This window comes from Belonocnema kinseyi, chromosome 4, assembly GCF_010883055.1.
Source record: "Belonocnema kinseyi isolate 2016_QV_RU_SX_M_011 chromosome 4, B_treatae_v1, whole genome shotgun sequence".
NCBI lineage: Eukaryota > Metazoa > Arthropoda > Insecta > Hymenoptera > Cynipidae > Belonocnema > Belonocnema kinseyi.
This window is the reverse complement of record NC_046660.1, coordinates 144,296,583-144,319,415: the sequence shown is the minus strand read 5'-3', so window position 1 is coordinate 144,319,415 and position 22,833 is coordinate 144,296,583. Positions and strand designations below refer to the sequence as shown.

Sequence of the window (22,833 nt, the reverse complement as noted above, 5' to 3'; positions counted from 1 at the left end):
GAGGGAGCTCTTCTTAATATTTTGACACCAAAATCATGTCGATACACCTTACCGACTGCGAGTAAAGCCACCCACGCTTTAACTTGACAGACTGTACAGAGATACGTCGTTCCTGCATGAGTGGGATACCTGGATATTATGTGTTCTAGGTACACAGTGTGTGTATGACATACTCTATCATTATCGCTGGGAACTTCTTGATATACAATGCGGTCACGGTATACTAAGATAGTCATGACATCGGTCTGACATACAAAAATGAAACAATGTAGAAACAAATACTTCAAGTTATATTTGACTTAATTTAAGATTTTACTTGAATTAAGAAAGCAACTAAATTTAAACAAACAAACTCTCTTGAATAATGCACCTACTTACTTAAAATAAGATTTAAGCATTTCTCGACTTTCTTCTACTTTCTTTACTTGAACTTTTAGCAGTAAGGAATCTAGATGGAGTAATGTACTTTCCTTACTTCTGATGTTAAGATCGTCGCATAATACCGTTTTAAACATGCCAGAGATGTAGAAGTCTGAGGTTTCCCTGATGGCGTGGTATGTATAATCATGGAACAGACGAATTGACGTGCACGCTCCATTGCATACGTATGATCCTACGCATGGTGATGACTAAGGCCGTGAGCTTGTGCTTCGTCCATCGAATTATTCCAAATGAATCAAGTAGAACCTAGACGGCAATCGTGTTATTCGCAGAGATCTTGTTCAATGTCAGTAGATTGGAAGACCAAATATGTTAAATGAGCCGCTTGTATCTTTTTCGGAAAGCCCCCTTCATTGATGTTATATCTTGAATGCAGCTCTCAGGCACGCCTAGTTGTAGGTAATGTCTAATAGTTATCATATCGACGAGTTCAGAGTCCTTGGGAATGCCAGCAGTCCGTACTCGCTTCAAATGAATCATGGCACACTGGTCTAATCAGAACCTTTGACTGATCTCTTCTGCGTACCTTTCAACCCCCCTGAAGCATTGTGAAGCTGCTTTGCTTCAGATGTATCAATTTTCAGGTCATACATATAAAATACAGGAGTATTTTGAGTGACAACCTGGAAGTCTTTCATCTGGCTGGTGTCGCTATGAGTTGTCACACGATGCTTTCCAGATGAGATAGTAAATCTGTTTTTCCAAAGGGGCATCGATCTCTCTATGCAACCTATTATGTATACATAAACCTTAAAGCTTTTCAAAATACAAACGATAAGTCTATAACAGGTAAAATCGAAAGCTTGCCGGTTAAAGATCCAGGGCATCGATCTAACGCGCTTATGGGCTTTTGCGTCTTAGCAGGCTCATCTGTCAATTAGCAGGTGTTCTTGGCAGCCTGCTACACCTTTTTTCGAGAAACGTTGTTCGTTTATTGCTCTACAGATAGGCTCAATTTTGCGAATAATACTCTCGTATCCAGGGCAACTTTAAAGGTCTTATACAGTGTGTTCGAACAAGTACTTGGCCTGTAATGCTCTGAGTTGGACAAGTCGCCTTTCTTCGCTGGGAATCTAGTGCGTTCTAAAAACAGCCGCTACGGAATGGGCTTCAGTGAATGTAAATATGAGGAGAGGATGCGGGCTGGTATTGGTGCGTAGAAGTAAACCTTTTTCACCAGAAGTTTTTGATACCATTTGGTCCTACAGCGAAAAAGTTCTTTGTGCCCCTAAGTGCTTTCTTCCCCTCTTAGACAGTAATTGATGTACATTCCTCTTCAGATGTTATAAGGATGTCGCAAAACAATTTGTGGTTTGACTGTCAGCAATTTTAACTTTTTCAGTGTGTAACGGTAGATCCTTAGTTCGTGAGCGAACTTTCTATCTCTTTCCGTGAGTGGCCTACCTAGTGAGATGTCTACTCTACTTGTTTGGGGTGATGCAATTGACGAAGAACGAGCTTAAAGCCCTTGACATCGTCACACGTAAAATCATGCATATGCATAAGAGCTTGTATATCAATTCGTCTGTTTAGGGATTATACATTTCACGCCGCCAAGGCAAACGCGGACGACTGAATCTCCAGTGCCTTCATAATCGATTTGTTCTAAGTACAGCTTACATTATTGCAGATAAATGTAGAAGAATAGTCCTTGTCAAGAGCAAACTTTTGCTTCTCTCAAATCATCATGACTTGATTCAGATTCAGGGGGTTTCATTTTCGCGCACCAGGACGGTCTAATTTCCACCTTAGTATACCGCAGCCGCATTTCATGTCAAGAAGTTCCCAGCGATAGGTGCAGAGCGTCTCATGCACATGCTGAGTACCTAGAACACATACTTTATGGGTGTCTACCCGCGCCGGAACGAAGTATATCTACAGACACAATATGGCCCTAAGAGTGCTTTATTACCATCTTTGTCGCTCTTATAGTGTTGGCCACGGCCCTTTGTTGCCGAGCTCTCCGAGGGAGATAAGAGTCAATTATCCAAAAAAGAAGTGTCCAATTTTCTGAAACTACAATTTCCGGACAACTGCCTCCGTTGCACACACGAGGCCTGACATCGTTCTCCAAGACTTCAAGAAACGAACTACATTCGTGGTTGCATTCTCAGCTGCAGATGACTACAACATCACTGCTTAGGAGAAGGATACGGGGGAGAAGTATCAACACCTCAAAAGGGATACTGCATTAAGGATAGAAACTGGCCTAAGGTCTCTAGTAGAAGGAGGACTAGAAATTTGCAGTATCAGTTGAATTGGTGCCTATTTCCATATATCTGAAAAATAACACTTTTCACAGGTGCATTATAAAGATTCAATCATAATACTAGCAGAGAAAATTTGATCAGGAAACTCTGTTTGGGTAGAATTAGAAGCAAGCGCCTTGGAAGATGGACAAATGTTTCCGCATGCATAGAGTTACAGTAAGAGTTAATGAACAAAAAAAGCCAAACTACACGAAAGGGGACACATAGAAATCGAAGATATTTAGTAAATATTGAAGTGTGACAAACCGTGCCGTAAATTTGCGAAAATGAGATAAAATGTAAGATGTTATCAAGACGAAATATACCCCTTTTTTAAAGTGTGGCATATTCTTTTGTATGACCTAATAATAAATAGTAGTAAATAATTTGATGTAGCAAATCGATTTATCGCTAACCGAAATATGCCAAACGGATTACGTATAAGTAGGAATGAATATAAAAAGGTAAAATAAAAAAAAGAGTAATAAGAAACTAAAATAAAGTTCTTTAAGGCAAGATATTTACTTAGAATGATGATATGGTTCCTGAAGATGATCCAAGGCCCAAAATGTAATTGCTAGTGAAATTCATCAGGATCGTGAAGATGAGTGAGTACAATATGGTAGAGTGCGTTATTTATTATTTTAATTTTACCTAGCCCTAAGACTCGGTAAAATAATGTTGGACCCAGGAAGGAAAATATAAATTGGACACTGCAGCGTTTGTCAAAAAGTTCTTATTTATTCAGATACTATTCCCTATAACGACGTTTTATTCGTTATAGTCAGTCGTAGCATTAACAATATTTCAGACTTAAGTATTTCACAGATATGGCTGTAGGTTTGCAAGTCAGTTTAATCTCAGTGACTTAGTTTCTTCATCGTCAATCCGCCTATAAAATGGCCTGGAAAATTGCCCTAAGTCTAATAAAACAAATAAATGAGTATCCTCTCAACTGAATAAATGTAACTTTATAGGAATACTATAGCGGTTCAGATCGCGTAAATTATCAAAAATAGGTAATTTTCCGGAGCCTCTTTCAGCAATTGCCGGAACCAATAACCAAATGGCAAGTCCACCGCCTGCGGAGGTATTCCCATGGGAATAAAGTATCACAGTCTCTTAGGGCCCGTCATGGTGTGCCCAAGGGAAATCCTGAAAAGAAAAAAGGTCGTTGAGCCTATGACAGCGTACTCAAGGTTAACACACAAAAAAATGTGTCTTGGAGCTTGTAAATGTGTACCCAAGAAACGCAGTCAAATAAAAAATAAGCCTTGGTTCCTGAGATAGTGTACCAAAGAGAAAATATAAACAAATCAGAAAGTGCCTTGGAGCCTATGACATCGTGCCCAAGGAAATATAAATAAATAAAAAAACGCCTTTGAGCCTGTGACAGCGTGCCCAAGAAAAACATGAAAAACAACAAATAAATGCCTTCGAGCCTTTGACAGTGTGCCCAATAAAAACATGAAAAATTAAAAAATAAATTCCATGGAGCTTGTGAAAGCATGTCCAAGTAATTTTCTAAATATTATTAAAGGTGTTGAATGACATACTTCAGAACAAAAGAAAGGAAAGGAATCCAGTTGTTAATGATCCTTTATTTTGTTGACGTTTCGAAAAACACTCCGTTTTTTCCTCATCAGAACAGAGTAAGTCATATGCGAAGTTCAATTCATTATTACCAGATTAGTTATAAATAAACAATGAGTTCCATTTCTCCTCTTATCAATTAATCTGTGAATAGATAATTGAGTATAAACATAAGCCAACATTCAGTAATAAAAAATTAAAATAATTAAATAAATAATTTTTATTTATTTTTATTATTTTGACATTAAAACTGTGTAAAATTAGGATGTTAAGTAAGTACAAAATAAATATATATTTACCAAGTAGGGTTACAAACTTTTAAAAGTTTTGATTAGATGAGAAATTTCATCATATTGTAATGGTTATTATTATACTAAATTTAGTGTTAAAAATTGATTAAAAACATTTTTGTGAAAAGGAAAAACAAGACTCTTGACTTGGGACATTTTCACAGACAAACCAAGAAAAAGAGAACCATTAACGAAGAAGTACATATGTCTATGCCGTAGCAAAAATTTATATTACATGGGTTCTAAGCAGAAAAATTAATTATTACCTAAAAATCAAGAAAAATTCATTAACTTGAAACATTCAAAAAGATTAACTATTAACTATTAAAAATTGTAAATTACCTATTGTATTAAAAAAATATTTTTTAAACATAAATAAAGAAACTGATTAATCAACAATTTATAAATTGATATGCGATTATAAAACAATTGATTGTAATAATTGAATCAACAAAACATTTTAAAATAAATTTGTTATTATTTGTTTAATTCCGGTTTTATTTGATTAATTAGAAATTTTTAATTTTAATTAAATTTTTCAAATTAACAAATCGAAAATTATATTATATATTGTACTATAGCTATTAAGATCTGAAATTATATTTAAGCAATTGTTATTATTTTTTAATAAAGAACATTTCTGCTATTAGTCTTTTCAATTCACTAGGTTCATGATGAAAATCTTTACAATTTTCCCAATCCATCAAATGTCCAGATTCAACCTGGTGTTTAGAAACAACTTTATGGTTCTTTGGGTTTTGTCTAAAATTGTCATAATGTTCTTTTATTCTGGTAGAAAGTAGTCTGCCTGTTTGACCAACTTAGCACTTTTCACAAATCAAACATTGAATTTTATATGCTAAATCTGTAAGTTGAGAAAGATCTAAGGCGTCTTTTCCTAATTTTATAAATTTATCAAGTTTTGAATCAATTCTAAAGGTAGTTGTAATATTAAAATCATACAAGATTCTTTTAATTTGAAAAGATAATCTCCCATGATAAGAAATAGTAACAGAAGGTTTAAAAGTGAAATTTCTAAAATAATTTAAATTTTTTTGCTTAGACAAGGAATCTTTAATTGTTTGGATTTTGTTATTATTATGTATTCGAATGAATTCTATTGGATTCAATATTTGCTTGAAGAAATTATTCATGTGATAATTTTAAAGCTGTATTAACAAGATTTTTAAATATAGAAATTTTATGTTGTATTGGATGGTTGAAGTAAAAATTCAAATATCTACCAAAATACGTATCCTTACGACACCAATCAGTAATAATATTACCAGAATCACTTTTTAAATCTTTAACATTTTTTATACACAATTATCTATTCACAAATTGATTAATAAGAGGAGAAATAGAACTCATTGTTTATTTATAACTAATCTGGTAATAATGAATTGAACTTCGCATATGACTTACTCTGTTCCGATGAGGAAAAACCGGAGTGTTTTTCGAACCGTCAAAAAAATAAAGGATTATTAACAACTGGATTCCTTCCCTTTCTTTTGGTCTGAAGTATGTCATTCAACACCTTTAATAATATTTAGAAAATTAACTATATCATTCAGACAAACAACATCGATTTTTTAACATCTTTCTACTTAATTATGTGTCCAAGTAAGAAAATAAAAGGGAAAATGTCGAGAGTCCGAAACAGTGTACCTAGACCCAAAAACTACGGACCTTCCTTTTTCCAGGGCGTTAAATCTTACGGCTACTCGAATGGATAATCCGGCTGTGGATTGCAGTTTCCCTTAGTCCACTCGATACTACTGCGTCACCTCCCACCCGCCTTCTTATATCCTGTTCGGCTCTGGTAGTCTGCGGGAGACAGAATTCTGCACTTCCTAGCGCTGCCTCACCGAACTATTCAGACCGCTTCTCACCCTCCGGATGGCTTCGCTCGTGCCGGGAGATTCACGCGTATTTGGCTTGCCCAAGTTCAGACGTCGTTAAATGTGACCGTTTCAAATTCTTTTAGCTTTTTTCAAAGTCAATACCTCCTTATATCTCAGACCATTATACTTTGTTAATGCTTCTCTGGTGTAAAGAATGCATTCATTCCCACCAGACCAGCCAATAGTTTTTGTCCAAAAATGTCGTAGTTGCTTTCGTTTCTTGATTAGACAAAAAAAGTCTCCTGGTGGCTGAATTTCGCGATTATAATTGCCGATCGCGACTGGCCTGAAATATTCAGATCAGAATAAAATGCTCTAAAAACCGAAATAACACCATCTTAGGAGTAAGGAAACTCATTTTATTTTCATTGGCTGAAAGTATCTTTGTGACTTCCTGAAACTCTTGAATTTTAGTAATATTAGTCGCGACAGTCATTTCAACTGCAGTTATGCGGCGAGAGTTTTGAATTCTATTATCTTTCATGTTGTCAATACAAGTATCTAATTTGCTCTGAAATTTCTCTGAAAATATAATTTGTTCTAAAAAAAGTTGGTAATGCAACACTGCGGATATTGGTGCGCAGTGCCTTATACAAAAAATAATAACATTGGCGCATGCGCACTCTACTTCATACATATTGCGCATCGCTAGCATAAATGCGCTTGTGCACTTTACATATGAGGAACTTTGCGAGCCGGCAGAGTTATACATAAAATATTTTAATTATTTTTAAATTTAAGAAAAATAAAAAAATTTTATAGTATACAGATCAGGTAGATGAAAAACAAAAAAAATTTTGAGTATGCAGATAAGGTAGATTCTGCAAGAAATGGTCAGACTGTTACAAAAAATAGCGTGTATAATACGTGCGCATAGGTAATTGCTAGTTATGTGAATAAAGGATCTGCCTTCAACCCTTAGCCTTCGATTCCCTCGTGCCCCAACCCTCCGACTCGTGCTACTCCAGCTCATGCTGCAGGATTCACACTCGTCGGTAATCACCCATTCTGCGCTTTACGTGGTAGTATGGATTAATTAAGTTAAGGACATGTCTGAAAACTACCAATGAATCAATAACTGCAAATAAAAAATTAAGAATTAAACTTTATTCTCACTCCAGATATATAGAAAATTAAGAAGAATAAAAAGCGAAACGAATCCCGATTATAAGTTATTAGATGACAACAGAGCTACACAATGCCTCCAACTGATAATAAACGTTTTCTAACTCTTTCTCCACATTAGTTAAATTGTTTATTTTTGTCTCCTTAGGATTTCAATTTCCTCAACCAGCCTTCTCTTTTTCACCTAGCGATTTTCTTTCAAAACCTTTTCGGCTTTAGTCTTTTGCAGACTTTGCATAAAGGGCTCCTGAATTGCGGATTTAAAATTAAAACTTGGAATCCACCATAAACCTGTATCTGGACAATGAGATACTTCTGTCTTTGATTTCCAACAATGGTTTCTTTGCTAATGGAAAACCCTTGCTTCATATATGCATAGCCTTGGCTGAGAATTAAAACATTCTTTAAAAAATTCCAGAGTATATCTGAGTATATTGTGCGCTGCACTTAAATTTTTCCAGATGTGGTCTAAATGTTCCTTCTTCTTATGATATACATTAAAGGATTATGTTACATCAGGTTTAGAACATGCATTCAGAACATACATTTGCGGAAATTTTCGAGAAACCTGTTTTAAGAATTTCCGGCGCTTCTTAAACTTATGTGATGTTCTACTAAGCACCACCACATCTCCTCCTTAGAAACATCTTCTCGAGCCAGGTACTGTTGCAAGCCACGAAGCTCCATGGTAGGATTAAAGGGATCGGGCTCATTTGAACCTGCAGCTGAGTTTTCTTCTCTGATCTTAAGCAAGAGAATTTAAGTTATTAGTAGATCACGTGGCAAAGCGAATAGCAAGAGTTTTAGTATTATGAATTAAAACTCACTGATATTTCCAAAGGACCTGAATGCATAGATGTAAACAGATCAACGCCGCAGAAAATTATGTTACAAGTATATAAAAAACATGATAAAATATTAATAAAACCGAAGTCTTTTTTATATCGGACCTAATTAAATTCTTTTTCGATTTTTTGACATTTTAATTGACAATAAAAATAATCATGTATTTAATTTAACTGAAATTATGTTCAAGTTTGCTTGCAACAGAAATATACATGAGTGACCGCAAGCTCGCGATGATTATTTTCGCCGCAGAGGTATCCAGGAGAATTACATAGTGCGAGAGATAAAGGCAGAAAAGTGCTGCAAAAATGCAGAGGGCTTATGGTATCGCCTTGAAAGACTCCCCTCTGGAAGGTGACGTTTGTTCTCAGGCGATAATTTCTAAATGAGATCGTAAATCTAGTTTTCCAAAGGGACATCAATCTCTCTATGCATCTCACTATGTCTGAATGAACCATCAAGCTTTCCAACAGAGAGATGATAGGTGTTTGGGAGGTTAAATCGAAAGCTTTTCGATAATCAATCTAGGCCATAGACAGGTGGCGCCGATGAGCTGCTGCGTCTTTGCAGACGCACCTGTCAATGAACAAGTTCTCTTGGCAGCCTCCAACACCTTTTCTCGAGCCACATGGTTTTTACCTTTTTCTCAAGACAGGATCAGTTCTTCGAACAATCCTCTCTTTCCGAACAACTTTAAAGATCTTATACAGCGTGTTCAAACAAGTTATGGGCCTGTAATTCTCTGGACTGGACAATTCGCCTTTCTTTGGTAGGAGTATAGTGCGTCCTAAAACCAGTCACTGCGTATTGGGCTTCAAAAGTCATACATTTTTTACTAAATGTCTTGGGTCTGAAACGGCCCACGATAACCTGAAAAGGGGCTAAAAAAGCAATATCCTGATCGCGTTAAATCTGAGGTGAAAATGCGGCCTCAATATTGGTCCCAGACTTGGCCCTACATTTTTTTCACCTCTTCGACAGTGACTGATCGACATTCATCCTCAGATGTCATGAGATTGTCGCAAAACTCCTTGAAGCGGATGATATTACTAGTATTTTCTTTAAACTTCAACGCCTTCGGAATCTTGTATTTGTCAAAGCTTTTGACAATCAAGCATCATGTTTTGCTTTATTGTTAGCAGCTTTGACTTATTCATTGTGTGATGGTAGATCCTCGGTTATTGAACGGACTTTCTAACCGCTTTCGTGAACGGTCTACCAGATATTATAGAGTCAATCAGAAACTGATCACAGGACGCATTCTGTCTTGCCCATCCAATATTCTTCTTCAGTTAATGCAAGCGTCTTTTAGTCTTTTTTGTGAAATTATGTTACACGAATTGACTTTCTTGAGTATTTCTTTTTTGAAAACGATTTTATAAGGAACATACTTCTTTTTAGGTCCTACTTGTGCAACTTTGTTGCATAATTTGACTATTTTAATTTGTTGTGCTTTCAAATATTTACTGAACAGATATTAAGACCTGTTGTCATTCTCCAGCGTTCTTTTCATGTTTACAAAAAATGAATTCTCGTTTAAAAAAGTATCTAATTCTTTTTGATACAGATATAATTAATCGAAAATATATTTCTGTTGTGTTATTTTTTGCAATTACAAGTCTTTTTCTGAATTATTTGATAACAAAAAAATGAATTCCTTGAAAAAAAAATCTTTTTGATCGGCATGTAATTTTTAAACAATTAATTTCTGTTGTGTCATTTTAAGCGTTTACAAAAGTTTGGGAAAAATTACTTCCTTCTAGTTAAAATTAGAACTTAAAACATTTTTTTATATACAGTAAAACCTGTCTATGTTGGCCAGCCGCGGTTCCATTAAAATGTGGCCAACTTAGGCAGGTGGCCACCTTACAGAAATTATTTTAGGAAACCCCTGTTTTTTTCATAATATGTACATACTATACGCACCTATGAATGAAATAAGTAGCAAAATACTACTCAAAAGAACTGTGTTGAATAGAAAAAAAATCCTCGTAAAAAATAATTGGTGGCCCTAAAAAGAGCCGATATGTATCAAATTTGACAAATTGGATCGTAAATTCAATGTAACATCTCCAACTACTTCATTCTTTAGAGTTGACAAAAAAGTCAGTAATTTTTATTTGCTTGGTTACTGTTGCAGAGAAAAGTTGTTTCTTGATGTCACTTCGAACTTTAAACAAACTATCCATTAGCTGAGGCTGGTGACTGGAAGAGTACATCAGCAGTTGCCCTAAATATTGTAGAGCTTCTTTATCAGTTAGCACTGAAGTACTGTCGTCGTTCACTGTTTCATCGTTGTCACTATCATAACACTCGGCATCAGAGTGCTCTTTTTGTTTCAAAATTGATTGTAAAATTTCGTCAGGTGCAGTAGGTATTTCTTCATGAAGAATCAACTCAGCACCAGCGTTAATAATCTCATCAACTGAGAGGAAGTCATTTTGAATTTCAGGTGAAAAAGAATTTATCACCTCCGCTAAGCCTACATCTTCGTCTTCATCGATTCCCTCTGTTCTTTCTTTGAAACCTAAGCGTTAAAAGCGTTCGCTAATTGTTTCGGGTGAAATTTCCTGCCAGGCATGCCAGGCTGAAATTGATTTGAGAAACTGAGATCGTGTATCGCAGTCTTCAGCAACGGTAATAAGATGTTGTAGCTTTTTTTTACGACATCGAGTTTTAACAGCTCGTATTATTCCTTGATCCAGCGATTAAACTTCCTATGTTAGATTAGGTGGAAGGAATTTCACTGTTACATTGCTCAGTATTTTTGTACAATTGTGACTAGTGGCATTATCAACAAGTAACAGGATTTTCCGGTTGACTTTTCCGATATGTATCAAATGAGACAAATTGGATCGTAAATTCAATGTAACATCTCCAACTATGTATACACCATTAAGTCATATCTCTTTCGACGTAAGCGTGACTTACTGGGTTAGAAAAGGAGTAGTGGGTGAGGGAGTATCTTACTTCACGTCCATGCATTTTCTCATTTAAGATCTTGCGTTTTTAAGGTTTCTTATATCTTTTTAAATTAGGGTCGGTTGTCCGTCCGTCGTACGACTCCATATGTACTTAAGGCCCAAAACTGACATATGACATAAAACTGACATAGGGTCCAAATTCGACAAAGAGCCCAAAGTCGATATAGGGTCCAAAATTATATGTGACCCAAAACTGATATAGGGTCTAAATTGATATAGGGTCCACGCATCACCAAACATTCTACCGAATATGTGTTTCATGTAGAGTTTGGCTCGCTGAAACCGAATCTGGTCTTATACATGCTCGATGAACTAAGGTTCGCGAGATATCCTAATCTAAATGTGCTAAAAACACCGTTTTTCGTTAACTTTCAGGTTACGTCACATCTGGAATAGAATTTTTCTTTAGGTTAGGATATCTCGCGAACCTTAGATGATTGAGCATTTATAAGACCAGATTTGATTTCAGCGAGCCAAAATCCACGTGAAACACATATTTGTACTCAATCCACACGAGTCATGTCGACATTCATCTTTGTGAATCTTGGAACGATATTTCCACTTGAACAAATGCGAATCGCAAAAATAAGTAGGTCATTTTAAAATCCCAAAAGTAGGTCTGTCAGATGGTTTTCCCGGATTTCCGATAGATAGATAGATAGATAGATATCTCGGAACGTTTAGGTGATGGGTCAATTCTGAGCTCGGATTCGAGTACAGCGCATCAAAATACTTCGGGTAAGGTATGTCACCTCTCTAGGTCATTAAACTTTTTTAATTTTGTAGGCCTGTGTAATTCAACACAATTGAAATCTAAAAAAAAAAGCTTTGGAATAAATTAGAAATTTTACAACACATTACGCGTAAATGAAGAGACGATGAAGAAGTTTGCGAAAGAACGGATCATCACCGAACTGAGTATTATACAATCCTCAAAAGATTTCTGATAATCCAGCAAAACACTCATTTTTATTCAATTATAATCCCGTTGATGATAATGTGACTCTGATAGTTTGTTCATAAGACTGACTCGAGCATTACACAGGTCCTCCAATATGGCCACACGTAATCTGGTGGTTCTCGCTCTACCGAGCTCCCTTCTTTCTGTTTGAGTTATGAAATTCTTTAAAAGCTACATTGAAGCGGCGTCTTTCGGCACAAGTGCAGAATATCGTCCATCCAAGAAGGTAAATAATACAGCTCGCCGAGCAAGTGACTCAAGAACTGACGGCATGTTCTTGGCAATGACGAATTGTTGATAAGTGGAGTTGCTAGGAGTAAATAAACAACTTCCAAAACATCTAAATATATTATTCAGTTTCATAGATAAGCAGTCGAACCCCTCAGGAGATGCGTAGAAATGATGTGACGTGGAGTTTGAGTGAAATATGCCGGAACTCTTCCTTCCAGGAATGTTAATGTTTCTCCTCTCCCTCTCTTCACATTTACAATATAATTTCATAAATAATTTCTATTCATAATAGCACTCTAAACTTAAAACTTTCTAACTTTAAAAAAAATTCTATAAAAAGAAAATAAAGGCTGATAAACAGTCATAAGAATGAATTTCCAAAATACGACAAATTAAATGAAGATAATATGGATTCACCTAGGCGCATACAATTTTCAGTCAGTAACCTACATAAGGTTGAGTAAAGACAACGTGAGGCCACGTTGGGAATTCATGGTTGATTTCTTTTTGCCAAAGTGACTTTAAACTTCATGTAATGACATAACAAGATTTAATGAACCATTGCTATGTAAAAAAATAAAAGAGAGATTCCCATTAGTGACCTTTCTCCTCATTTGGACTGAACTTCGAGTGCGCCCCATCTTAATACAATACAATCCTCTAATGCTTTTATAAAATTGGATGCATTAGCATTTCATAGTGGGATACACTCCATCCACTTGGAGAACATATTTTGAAATCGATTCCAAATTAAATATTCCTTTCATTTCTTGGAAAAGGACCCACAATATCAGCAGCCTCTACCTTCAGGGTTTTTTAATTACTTGTTTTCCCATAAGTACTACAGGACTAGACTGCTTTACTTCTAGCTGTTGGCAAGTGAAACAAAATTTAACATACAATGCTACATGTTTAAACATAGCTGGCAAATAATACATATGTGACATGTGGGTATTTCGAACCCTAAGGTTGCCAGCGGTAGTCGGATCGTGTGATTCCTCTTCGACAGATGACAGCACAAATTGGCACCATTTCTATGCTAACTAGTAACCTGATTTACCGCTAATCCCAGAACCCACCTTCCTAGTCTTGCAGTTGTATCATTTGAGTTACACAACCAATGGGGACTAGTGAAGTCAGTTATTACTTTAAAAGTAGAACCCTCAAGATATAGTAAAGTTTTAGCCATAGGAGCGAAGTCCTTTATAAACATCTGGCTACATTGGCTCTATCTATTCTAGATTAGCATGAAAACATGTCATACTGACCATATACCGCAGATACTCTACCTCCTCGCAAAATATCTTACCCGTTTGACGATTTATTGTAAGAGCAGCATTGAAAATCACGTACAGGACTTTTTCTAACGAAAACATGTGGTCTTTGACAGTTGCAGTAACTACGATGATATCAGTGAGGTACGCAAACACATGACTTTCGAACTGAGGTATTATTAGATGATTCAACAGACGTTAAAAAATTGCAGGGTAGTTCAATAAGCCGAAAGGTAAACGGAGTTTGTCGAACGATATCATTCATATTTTACATCGGAAAAGAATCCTTTTTTGCAACTTCGTTTAACCTTCTACAATCAATTCAGAATATAAATCTCCCATCAGGGTTTTTGACCGCCATTACTAGATTGCGCATTGGACGTCTATACTATATGATTTTAAATGAGTTGCTGGTAATATGTCTGGCATGGGAGGATTCATCTCGCCCATAAGTTTTTCCAGATCCGCCAAGTGACCCGAAAATAATTCTCTGAGGCCCTCGTACATTATTAAGAATTAAAATGGTCCTTTATTTGCATGCTTTTATTACTTTAACATGGAAATTTATACAAACTGAAACTACTAATTTTCCTATTCTGTTTTAAACTATTCTCTAATATTAAAAAACGAGCATCTTTATTTTGTGACTGACCTGTATAGTCCTGACAAATATTCTGGCTTTTTGTTTCTAAATCCAAACTCCTGAGGAAGAATTCTTTGGTAAATTAATATGAAATTAAATTATTAAATTCCGTATCGCCAGCCATCTACGTAACTGCAGCATTACTAAGGGTCAAATAAACCTTTCATCTTCTGGACGATTATATTGAACTCATTACGCAATCGTCTATTACAAAACAAAGCACAAATCTTCCCACTAAACTTATTAATTATACAACACACGGAGATCCTTTCGAGTAAAATGGACAAGCGGACCCTATCATTATCCATCCTTATTCATTTTCCGAATGCGGCATATAGCTTCAACAAAAAGTAGCTATAGCTACATTATGTTTACTACTATTATTGCAAAGCTTCAGTTCCTGTTTGTTACAAGTCCTGCAGAAGTGTCCCATCTCATTGCAGTTACAGCACGCAGGTCACCTGGCAGCTTTCTATGCTTGACTTAGAGGCGTATCGGCTAACAAAAGTGGTTGAGAATTGGAATTACTTTACATATTAATAGCACCTAGTAAAGACAAAGAGCTCTGCTATACTGAGTATTTCTGGCTAAGTCTAATTTTCCCCAACCAATGACCCTACAATTTTGTACTATAATAAACAAGTCTTTCTAAAATACAGGTAAATAAAATAAAATAAACTGCTGCCAAGTAATTTCGAATGTTTTCGCCTCTGGATGTATAATAATTGTGTTCATTTTATGACCACTGTGCTTCTTTAAATTGAGTCAGCAAATTTTTCTTTCTCATAAAGGAAGCAACAACTAGGTACCTCGATTCTATATAACAAAGTAAATAAAAATTGAGCTGTGAAAATTATTTCACTCAATTTATTGATAAATTATTAGCACAATGATTTACATTTTTTACTTTCTGTGTATAATATTGCTATACTTTTAAAATTGAAAATTTTCCTGAAACATTTTTTAATTTACTTTTTATTTTATCAAAAAAATGTATTCAATTTGTTTGTTTTTTTTTTGTAGAAAAATGTGTCTAAAAATATATCCACAGTCCATTTTCTTCACTTTAACTAAAACTGAACCCCAGCTCAACACGTTTGCAAGATATGTTTAAAAAGCATTGTGGATATAAATGTGTTCACACAGACACACATTCGGACATTTCTTATGGCCATGTGATGAATGGGTCACGTGATCAGATTCCTACCTTACCAACACTTTTTATTTCCTGACTTATACTCACACGAAGAGCCACATCGAGTTGAAAATTTAGAATACTACACAAGAAGCACTAAGAATGATGGGTCCACCTTTTTGAGTGTTTTTTATTTAGTATCTCAAATTTTCAACTCGATGTGGCGCTTCGTGTAAAAATAAGTTGGGAAATAAAAAAAGTAGCGTTAAGGTAGGAATCTGGTCACGTGACCTACTCATCACATCACCTTAAAAACCTTATTTTAGAATTCCTGGAATCTAATTTGGTCGACATACGTGAAAAAATGATTTTCTCAAAATTTTCATCATTATCATCATTATATATTATATATATTATATATTCGAGAAAAAACACCCAATAAATATACATAATATGATATGTCACTAATCATTTATCTTAAAAAGTGTTCCGATGAACTTCTTCGGAGGCACGTCCAATTCTAAGACTGCCTCTATTGACAGGAAAAAAATGTTGACATTTTTTAAAAACCTGTACACCATGTATAAAAATATTTGCAACATTTATTATAAAATAACATCATATTATGCCAGTGTCCACTAGGGCTCGTTTGTTTATTAACGCTCCAACAAAGGAGTTCCTAAACCTATCGCCTATGTATTTCTCTCCTCGTTGACATAACAGTACCGAGTGGTACAAAACGCCTAAATATATAGGGTTATCCATTTCGCGGTTTCATGTTGGGACTAAAAATTGTATATTCGTGCCAGGCGAGTTTCCGAACTAACAGAATCTTCTATGACTCACTTTACGCTTAATTTCCTCGTCGGAATTCCACATGTTACATGCTCGTCTCGTGAGTTCCCTCTCTATCGGAATACTCCAGGTCCTTCTCGACATGTTCATGTCATGCATTCGCGCGCCCGCTCCAGCAGATGCTGCCATCTGTCATTTGTAAAACATCTGCAATTACAAACATTATTTCCTTAGTTTTTCGTCCGTTATTTACGATAATGGATCGGTTACCCACTACATAACGCGTTAAAACAGTTAAAACCTATTACAAAAGTGTTGAGTTTAACGTGGCCACTTTCCGCGCTTTAATGGGAGGTTATGCTATTCATAATTGTCCTACTGCGCAAGCAATCGGTTGGACCTTTTCTGTGGGATAGGTAAAAGGCCGCCAGAATTGTGCAAAAATGTCGTCGACAATTACCTCAAAAGGATAAATTGTTGCGAAAAATTCCGAGGCGGCCATTTACATGATATAGTGTTTAACACATAATATTAAAGTTAAAACGAAAAAAAATCATACAAAATTTTATTTTACATGTGTTTTATTAGGGTTAGTTTTGAAACTACGAAATGGATAAGCCTGTATAAAAGCAACTTTTTAACTTTCAACTTACCTTAAATGTGAGGCACAATTCGTCCAAGGTATGGATAATCTAATTACGCTTTCGCGATTGCAAAAACAAGCTGCTGCTCACGCCAACCATTTTATTACACTTGCTTTGACGGAAAGACCGGCAAGCCATTTGTTTTAATTTCTGTTTTTCCAGACAGATACTCATTCCCCTGACTTTCCTGAAATGCGACAACCCTGGTACTTGTTTCACAAATAAAAATAATCACTAAAGAAACACAATAGTAAATAAGAATAAGAGTTTTCATTACCCGCAGAGTAGAGTAATTTGACGCACAAGAACTTTCAGGGAAGACTCAATAATTAAGAATTTGAATTTACGTAGATTTAATTTTTGTTATACATAAAGTACGTAAAGCTAAGACATTGATTTGCCTATTACATAATTTACCATTCCCTTATTGATTATACATTTTTTCTGTATCGACTGATATATGCTAAGTGCAACACATTACCCGCTGCTCCCCTATTGCAACATTTTTTTAAAAGAAATATGGATGTGAATTTGTATCTATTTATTCGTAATTTTATATTTTACAAACAAAGTGAAAAAAAATCAATTAAAATTCGTTCGAAAAACATGAAAGTCGCATTGAGATAATAATAACAAATACAATAACAAGACAATAGCAAAAAACAACATATTAACTCTCTTTTATGTTGTTATACAATCCTCTTTAGTATATTTTCACAATCTACTTCGATATAGAATTATTTTTATATTTTCTGAAATTACTCTATCCCCTCAAAAGAAAAATTCTTTCGCGTTGGGTATCGTCGTTCAGTGGCACATCAGAATGTAATTCTCTAGTATTTTATAGTTACGCAGGAACCCCTAATGCAGTCAATAAATTGGCTTTTCGTCCGTTATCACGCCTTGAGCAAAAACTAATAGGTCTAACATCTTCATTTTTTGCATAGAGCAATTTTTATGCATGGATATGTGTTCAACGTGTCCAATGCAAGGCAACATCTAGCGGCTTCATTTCTTGCATGAAGATGTGTTTCAAGTGTCTAATACCAGGAAGAATACTGAGAATCCTGACAAATGTACTCATCATACCGGTGCTATGCAAAAACATGAAAATTTAGCCCTTTTTATTAAAAATGACTCTGTTGGCATTCTTGGTGCAAAAACTATTATGTCTAACGACTTCATTTTTTGGACGGGGATGTATTTCAAGTGTTTAATGTGAGGAAAAAAATGGATAATCCTTTGAAGGGACTCATCGTAGCGCTACTAAGCGAAAAAAAATTTAAAAGCCATTTGTACTCAATATGACCCTATTCGCATGCTTATTGCACAAATTATGAAGGCCAACGACTTCATTTTTTGCAGTAGATACACATTTCAAGTTTTTAATACAAAGAAAGATATTGAAAACCCTAAGGCAAATACTGCATAATAGCGCTGCTATGCAAAAACATGACAAGTTAGGCTTTTTGTTTCAAAAATTCCCAAAAGTGACAGAAATTTCGATCAACACTAGCAAACAAGATCGGAAATTTGGTGAAAAGCGAAAAAAAATTCTTTATACACTCTTAGGGTCAAGGCTGAAAAAATTATTCACAAATTTAACGGAAAAACAACATACGAAATTGGAACAAAAAAATTAATAATTAAAAAGGAAGAATCTTAGCCGTACCAATTGCTACAAAACCCTCAAGTTAAGTGTGCGGTTGGAGTCAGCTTTACAAACTGATTTTTTATGATACAGAGTTTTTTACTGGTCAAACATTGTGAAACCCCTTGTTTTCCTTTGGTCAAAAATAAAACTGCAGAAAACGTCTCCCAGACACAGTCGGTTAAAGAAATTTGAGAATCAGTATAGACATTCGATATAAGAGACTGTGTTGTGGGTCTTCAAAAACTCTAATGATAGTTTGGTTTCGGTTTTACCTTAGCATTTACTTTTCGAGAAAAAAAATTGCGAGCTAAGTATCTCATATGGCCATGCAAGATATGGGATGGCATTTTTTAATGATTTTGAATGATCTAAAAGTATAGAGGGGCATTACATAACGAAGTTTTACATTTAAAAGGTTTTATTTACAAACCTCATCAATTGGAGATTCTTCAATCAGCCTAGGAGCATCTGAACTAAGAAGTCCATGTGTAGCTAAAACATAGATTTTATAAGCTCCTCTTTCTTTCAGTACCTCAGCGGCAGCCACAAACGACTGTACATCATCAACCATATCGTCCTGAAAATTGTACGTAGATAATATTTTTTATTATATATTGCCCTTAATGGTTAAAATATTTATAATTTTACCATAAATAATATGATGCTTCCCTGCAATAATAGATAAGATTTTGGTGAAAAAAGTGAGGCGATTACAAAATTAATTTCTCACAACACTATGAACCTAGTTTTTTTCTATTATTATCATTTCTTGTTTTATCTACCTGAATTATCAATACAATTAATGTTTATTTATTCGAAGCATAAAATTTGCGAGTGTACGCGGAGAGAAATTTCAAGTGATTAATTCACGGAAGCGCGTGTATTTAAAGCTACAGGATTTACGTACTTTAAAGTCTCGAACTCTATAATCTACAAGCATAGAATTCGAGACCTGAGAGCTAAGGAGCGTGACCTAATCCCTGAAACTTCGAAACCTATTCTTTAAAATTAAGGATTCCGAGATCTTTGTTTTCGCGCCTAATCTAGATAAAATCAAGGAGCAGTGCCGTGAATTAATTTTTAGAAATTTCTCTCCGCATAGCTTGCATATAAAAAAATTCCGATTCATATTAATGAAATTTAAAAAATCATATTTTCTTATTTTATTATAAAAGAAACTATTTATTATATTTTACGGTCAGCAACATTGGTTTTGTATAATAAATGAATTGAAACCAGCCGATTGTTACGCATGGTTAAAATTGTTAACCGAGACACATAATTATTTTTACGTGTTCGATTTACGGATAGCAGGTTTGGATTTCGCCACTATCACTTCAGCACGTTTTCCTTAAATGTAGGTCGCGGGTTATAATTTTAAATAATTTTAGGGGAATAAACTGATGCCGACAGTTAAATTTTAATTTCTTTATAAAAATCATTGTCTACTTGTAAATTAATCACTCCCCAAAATTAAAGAAGTCCCTTGGATGAATGGTTATTACATTCGCGTAGCGTTAGGTAGAGCAGAACTACTTTTCTTAATCTGCTGACCTGTGAGATATAGTACCCTTGTTTCTCATCTTTTTATAATTTCGTGCTTAGGTAATCTCTCTTGACCTTCCGTATTCTTTCTGCTTTTATTATCACGTACGATTAAATACCGTTTTTAATTTCTAATTGTATTTCCCACATGCTGCCTGAACTTCCAGGAAACAATAATATGAAAATAAAAACATCGATAATTCACTGTGCGAGGGGAGGGGGGGCTTCCCCTAAATTGAAGGAATGGCGAGAGACTCGCTGTCATATAGTTAATTTTTTTGTGGTTTGGCACCCCTACTCTCGGACTGACAGCTGTTCTCCCTTATTATAGAAAGAATTTCGCAAAGTGGATTGTACCTAAACAAGTTTGTGCCAAAGTGTCCCCGAACACTGCTATTATTTTAAAATACAATAAGAAGATGTCAAAATACATCAAATATATAAACAGGAAGGGGGCACGTTCGACAATAGGTAGAACGTGTCGCACATGTAGAGAAAAAGATAATACAACAAAATAAACCATACAGCTCACCAATATCTTTCTTAATAGTACGGCTCGTCGTTGCATTGAGAAAAATTAAACCCAGAAGGAACGAAGTGTAGTTGCGGCCTTATTTTTTTTCGAGCGGACGAAGCCTTTTTACATTTTTCATTTTTATAATTTCTTTCTTGTTTGTCGCCCCCCCCCCCCTGGCTCGCTGGACCGTTGTCTCGTGGGTGGCGATTAGTCCGTGCCCGCGATCAGGCTCTTAATTATCGGATCGGTTCCGGTTTCGATAATTCGACGATGCGGTGGTCGAAACCCGAGCCTAGCTTTCAGTTCGCGGGTTTTTTTTGGATTCGGGGTGGCTACTTGACCGGCAATGAAGGGGAAAGAAACGGTGACTTTTTTTTTTGAAAACTCATCTACTTACGATTTAAATCTAAACACGGTTCCTAACATTTTTTAAAGATTCATACTCATTAATAACTTACTTGCTTGAAAATCAACTTGTCAACAAAAAATTTTAATTATTCAGTAGAAAATTCAAAAATTTTTCTGAAATTCCAAAAAAATTTTCTTTTGTTCAGAATTAGATTTTTAACGGAACATTCAACTATTCTATTTTGGTTTAAAATTGTAACTTTTTTTGGATGAAAACTGAACTATTTGGTTGAAAATGATTTTTTTATCTAGAAACTTAACTTTTTATTTGAAAATTTATATGCTTCGTGATAAATTCTTCTTCTTTTGTAGAAAATTCATTAGTTTGGTTAAAGTCGAAAGTACAGCAAATAGTACTTCAATAACTGTGTATTATATTATTTATTCAATACAAACTGAGAATATTAATAAATTTCTGAGGCTTGAAGAAAAGTTATGAATAACGTGAATGACTATATGAAGTTAGGTTCGCAGGTGAATATTAACACTATATTTCTTTAGCGCGGATATAAAGATATTGATGTTCCAGCACTCCCTTAATCCAAGCGGAAATCATTCAGTCTTCTCGATAAAATAAAAAAATCCGAATCCTGCTAAACACTTGACATGTTTTGGTCTACTTAATTCTTTAGTTAAAACATCAGCTATCATTTCTCCAGTTGGCAGATATGTATTTAATAGTCAATACATTAACTTTTACTGCATCTCGAACAAAATTATGCTTGATGTCAATATGCTTTGTTCGAGCATGAAAGACCGGATTATTAGACAGTTTCTGAGCACTTTGATTGTTATTGTATATATGAATTGGAGTATTTGCTATCAAGCCTAGTTCTTGAAAAAATCATTGAAAGTATATTGCTTCCTTGGTTACTTCGGTTAAAGCCATATATTTAGTTTCGGTACTGGAGAGGACAACCGTGTTTTGATTCCTAGACTCCCAACTTACAGCACCTCCACTCAGTGTGGAAACGTGACCAGTTTAAGAAAGCCGATCTATAGGACATGAGCCCAATCAGCATCAACGTAGCCTGTAAGACCGTCCTTAATCTTTTAGCAGCTGTCCAATGTTCCGTCTCGTAACAACTGTTGAACTGACTTAAATAACTCACTGCATACATGTTATCAAGCATGATAAGGAACCGATAAGTTCTTGGTAAGAATATCTTGGCATGGATTCCATGGATTTCTTTACGGGTTTAATCAACTTAAGACTTGAATCCACTGGAGTAGCGACAGATTTTGATTCCCTCATAGCGATCTTCTCCAAAATATCTTTAATATATTTTCCTTAAGTAATCTTTATCTTCCCCTCGATGTGAGAGAATTCTATTCCTAGAGAGTGGTGGGTTTTTTTGAAGATCTTTCATCTCAAAGTGCTACATCAAAAACTGCTGCAGATTTTTGATCAATTGGATGTTTTTAGACGCTACTAAACATCATCAACTGCTAAGATAAGTAGATCCAATATCTTTTTAGCGATGTACGAGGTTAGTTCAATAAGTCCTTAGAATGACCAACAAATGACGCGCGAATCGCTCCAAATCATCTGTTTTCAGTCAGCACCACTCCCGACTAGATATATGGTGCAGTC

At 35.2% G+C, this 22,833-nt stretch overlaps 1 protein-coding gene across 13 annotated transcripts in view; it reads right to left on the bottom strand.

The window, feature by feature from the left end:
* Window positions 1-22,833, bottom strand: part of LOC117171332 (phosphoribosyl pyrophosphate synthase-associated protein 2) — a 228,065-nt gene that overhangs the window by 19,036 nt on the left and 186,196 nt on the right. For 11 of the 13 annotated variants that reach the window (XM_033358547.1, XM_033358548.1, XM_033358545.1 and 8 more), the window contains one exon: window positions 19,200-19,346. In XM_033358547.1, coding sequence (XP_033214438.1) covers window positions 19,200-19,346 — 147 coding nt within the window. Of the gene's footprint in view, window positions 1-3,410; window positions 3,846-17,124; window positions 17,303-19,199; window positions 19,347-22,833 lie in introns of those variants that run through there. The other 2 variants (XR_004466864.1, XM_033358556.1) reach the window with 2 other exon arrangements.